The sequence below is a fragment of the Bactrocera latifrons genome, unplaced genomic scaffold (genome assembly GCF_001853355.1).
Source record: "Bactrocera latifrons isolate USDA-ARS-PBARC rearing strain unplaced genomic scaffold, ASM185335v1 scaffold_86, whole genome shotgun sequence".
NCBI classification, from domain to species: domain Eukaryota; kingdom Metazoa; phylum Arthropoda; class Insecta; order Diptera; family Tephritidae; genus Bactrocera; species Bactrocera latifrons.
Genome location: NW_017537556.1, coordinates 905,489 through 908,156, shown reverse-complemented (window position 1 = coordinate 908,156; position 2,668 = coordinate 905,489). Strand labels below are relative to the sequence as shown.

The following is a 2,668-nucleotide window of genomic DNA, read 5'->3' as shown; positions in this document are numbered from 1 at the left end:
CCAAGTCCCCATCCCCAGTTTGGCTTTGTCATATTGACATCTAGTCGTTAAGATATACGATCTACGTAAGGCATTTATAACATCTTCACGTGGCCTAGAGTGGAAAAAATCGCAATTTGCGAAAAGACAGAAACTCAAGCTTTTGTAGAAGAAAAGTATTTTTAAGCACTTTTAGACTTCTATACGATTATATTTTAAACTCCAAGCCATCATTTTGTTTAGAGACACCAGCTCAAGTGAGCTCTAATATTTTAATGATCTCTGAAAACGAATTTTTCAATAGGGGCTACAAAAGTTCCATTTCATCATAGAAGGCTATACGATCCAACAATGAGTCGAAATTATTAAAATTTACCACCCAAATTCGGAGTCAATGGCATCAACTTTAAGAGTGCTACGTCCAATTTATGGTCGCCTTAACTGTCCTGTCAGATCAAAAATTGGCTTCGTCAATAAGAAAAATATGCGTTATTGGTCAGGCAGCAGTCCACACAAACTGCACTATTGTACACGAAAAAATTACGGTTTGCTGCGGTTCATGAGCCGGCGGCATGATTGGGCCGTAAATCTTCACTGATGATCAAGACCGCCACGTTACTGTGAATGGGAATCACTACCGTTCAATGATAACTCATATTTTTATTTATTTCATTTTTTAATATTTTTGTCCCGAGTTGGATGATATGGACTTGAACAATATGTAGTTCCAACAAGACGGCGTCACAAGCCACACAGCAAATGCCACATTGATTCACTGAAAATCAAGATTGGTGAAAGTGTTATCTCACGAAATGGCGCAATCAACTGGCTGACTTGGTCGTACGATTTGACGCCGTTAGACTTTTTCCTGTGGGGCTACATAAAGATTGAAGAGTTTAAAAAAGCTTGATGATCCCAAAGAAATGGGGTATAATTTTTCCCCATTAAACTAAACAATATGAATAAAGTGAATTTCCGAAATATTGTCCACGCCTTACATTGCACCTTTCTAGTTATAATAATTTTTGACGTAGTACAAGCAAATATATTATCAGAAATATTTTCAATTACCTATGCATGAAAACGTGACATCTATAATATAAATATTACTGAGTTCTACGAACTCGCCGAAGCCACACTTCGACTCTCAGAAATCGAACCATAAAAACTTATGTATTTTAAAATGACATTGACTGTCATAATTTGGAGAAGTTTAACCCAAAAAAATTCACCAGTTCCAAAATACTGAGCGAAGCAGAGTTGAAGAACTTAAGTGAAGTTGACCACAAGTCAAGCTTACAAAAACTGTTCAACGAGATGCGACGAATTCTCTTTCTCTTCCGATCTTACTCCGTCTTTCTAAATAGTGAGAGTCAAGACTGTAACTCAGCTCTCTTTAATAGACTACTATTAAACATTCCACCCTAATTCTGAAGTTTAGTCTAACATCGGTATATATTTACATATCATAACTATTAGATAACGGTTGCAATATAAGTCACGTCTTCGCAAATCATTTCCCATTCGAATATCAGATCAGTTGCAATGCAGTTGGCGTTTGCACTTTTGGTTTCTGTGCTGACCATTTTGGACTCCGCGCACAGCACAGACTACTGTAACCCCGATTTATGCCGCCATGGAACGAATATTGCCTGTAATAATGATGGGGTAAGATCAAAAACTAATAACGAACCCGAAACTCGAACTTTACCGTTACTTTTTAGCAATTCTCTTCAAGTTGCATAAATCCGAGAATGGTGGAACTAACAGACGCGGAAAAGGAAGCTTTAGTCAATACGCACAATATAAAACGGAACATTGTGGCCGGTGGTAACACAATGTTGAAGCCAGCTTGTCGCATGGCCACCATGGAGTGGGACGATGAGTTGGCCTCTATGGCGGAGTTTAACGTGAAACGTTGCGAAATCGAGAACGACGATTGTCGCAACACTGACACCTTTCGGCATTCGGGTCAAAATATAGCTTGGATGAATTTTTATGGAACACCGAATATTACAAACATGGCGGAGCGTGCAATGGATTTGTGGTTTAATGAAATTATGGACACCGATCAGGCAATTATCGATAAATATCCACGTCATTACGACGGCAAGTAAGTATTAGACATCACAAACAATCGATAAGTTTGTAGAATTGAATATACATTTATTTTGTTTAGAGTTATTGGTCAGTTCACCGTTATGATGATTGATAGGAATATTCGTGTGGGCTGCGCTTCCATCATCTTCAGTCAGGAAGGCGATGATTTCGACGGTTTCCTATTAGCTTGTAACTATGCAACGACGAATGTTGTGAATTTCCGCATTTACAAATCGTGTTCGGAACCAGCAGTTGAATGTGAAACCGGAAAAAACCCTGATTTTCCAAATCTTTGCTCCACAAGTGAATCATACGATCTCAATAAATTTGTATAAACCAAGTGAGCTCAAATAAAATAGAGAAAGGTACGAATGTGTGAGTGACTAAATCATGGTGGGCTGTGATTTTGTATATCACTATCGAGACAATTATAAAGTGGGAATGGTCCTTTCAAAGAATTTGAGTGAGTTTTTGTAATCTATAATGTTATTTTGTGAAGAAAGAAATATATTATACCCTATAGGTATTTGAAATAGACTTGGGCGCACTGCATTCGGCTCACTATATTTAGCTTGATCTCTACAAAGAG

General features: G+C 37.9%; 1 protein-coding gene across 1 annotated transcript; it reads left to right on the top strand.

The window, feature by feature from the left end:
• Positions 1 to 1,524: 1,524 nt before the first annotated feature.
• LOC108977259 (venom allergen 3-like) lies at positions 1,525 to 2,451 on the top strand. The gene is made up of 3 exons (XM_018946865.1): positions 1,525 to 1,647; positions 1,704 to 2,092; positions 2,159 to 2,451. The coding sequence occupies exons 1-3, from the start codon at positions 1,525 to 1,527 to the stop codon at positions 2,412 to 2,414; spliced, it is 768 nt and encodes a 255-aa protein (XP_018802410.1). The 3' UTR covers positions 2,415 to 2,451.
• Positions 2,452 to 2,668: the final 217 nt, after the last annotated feature.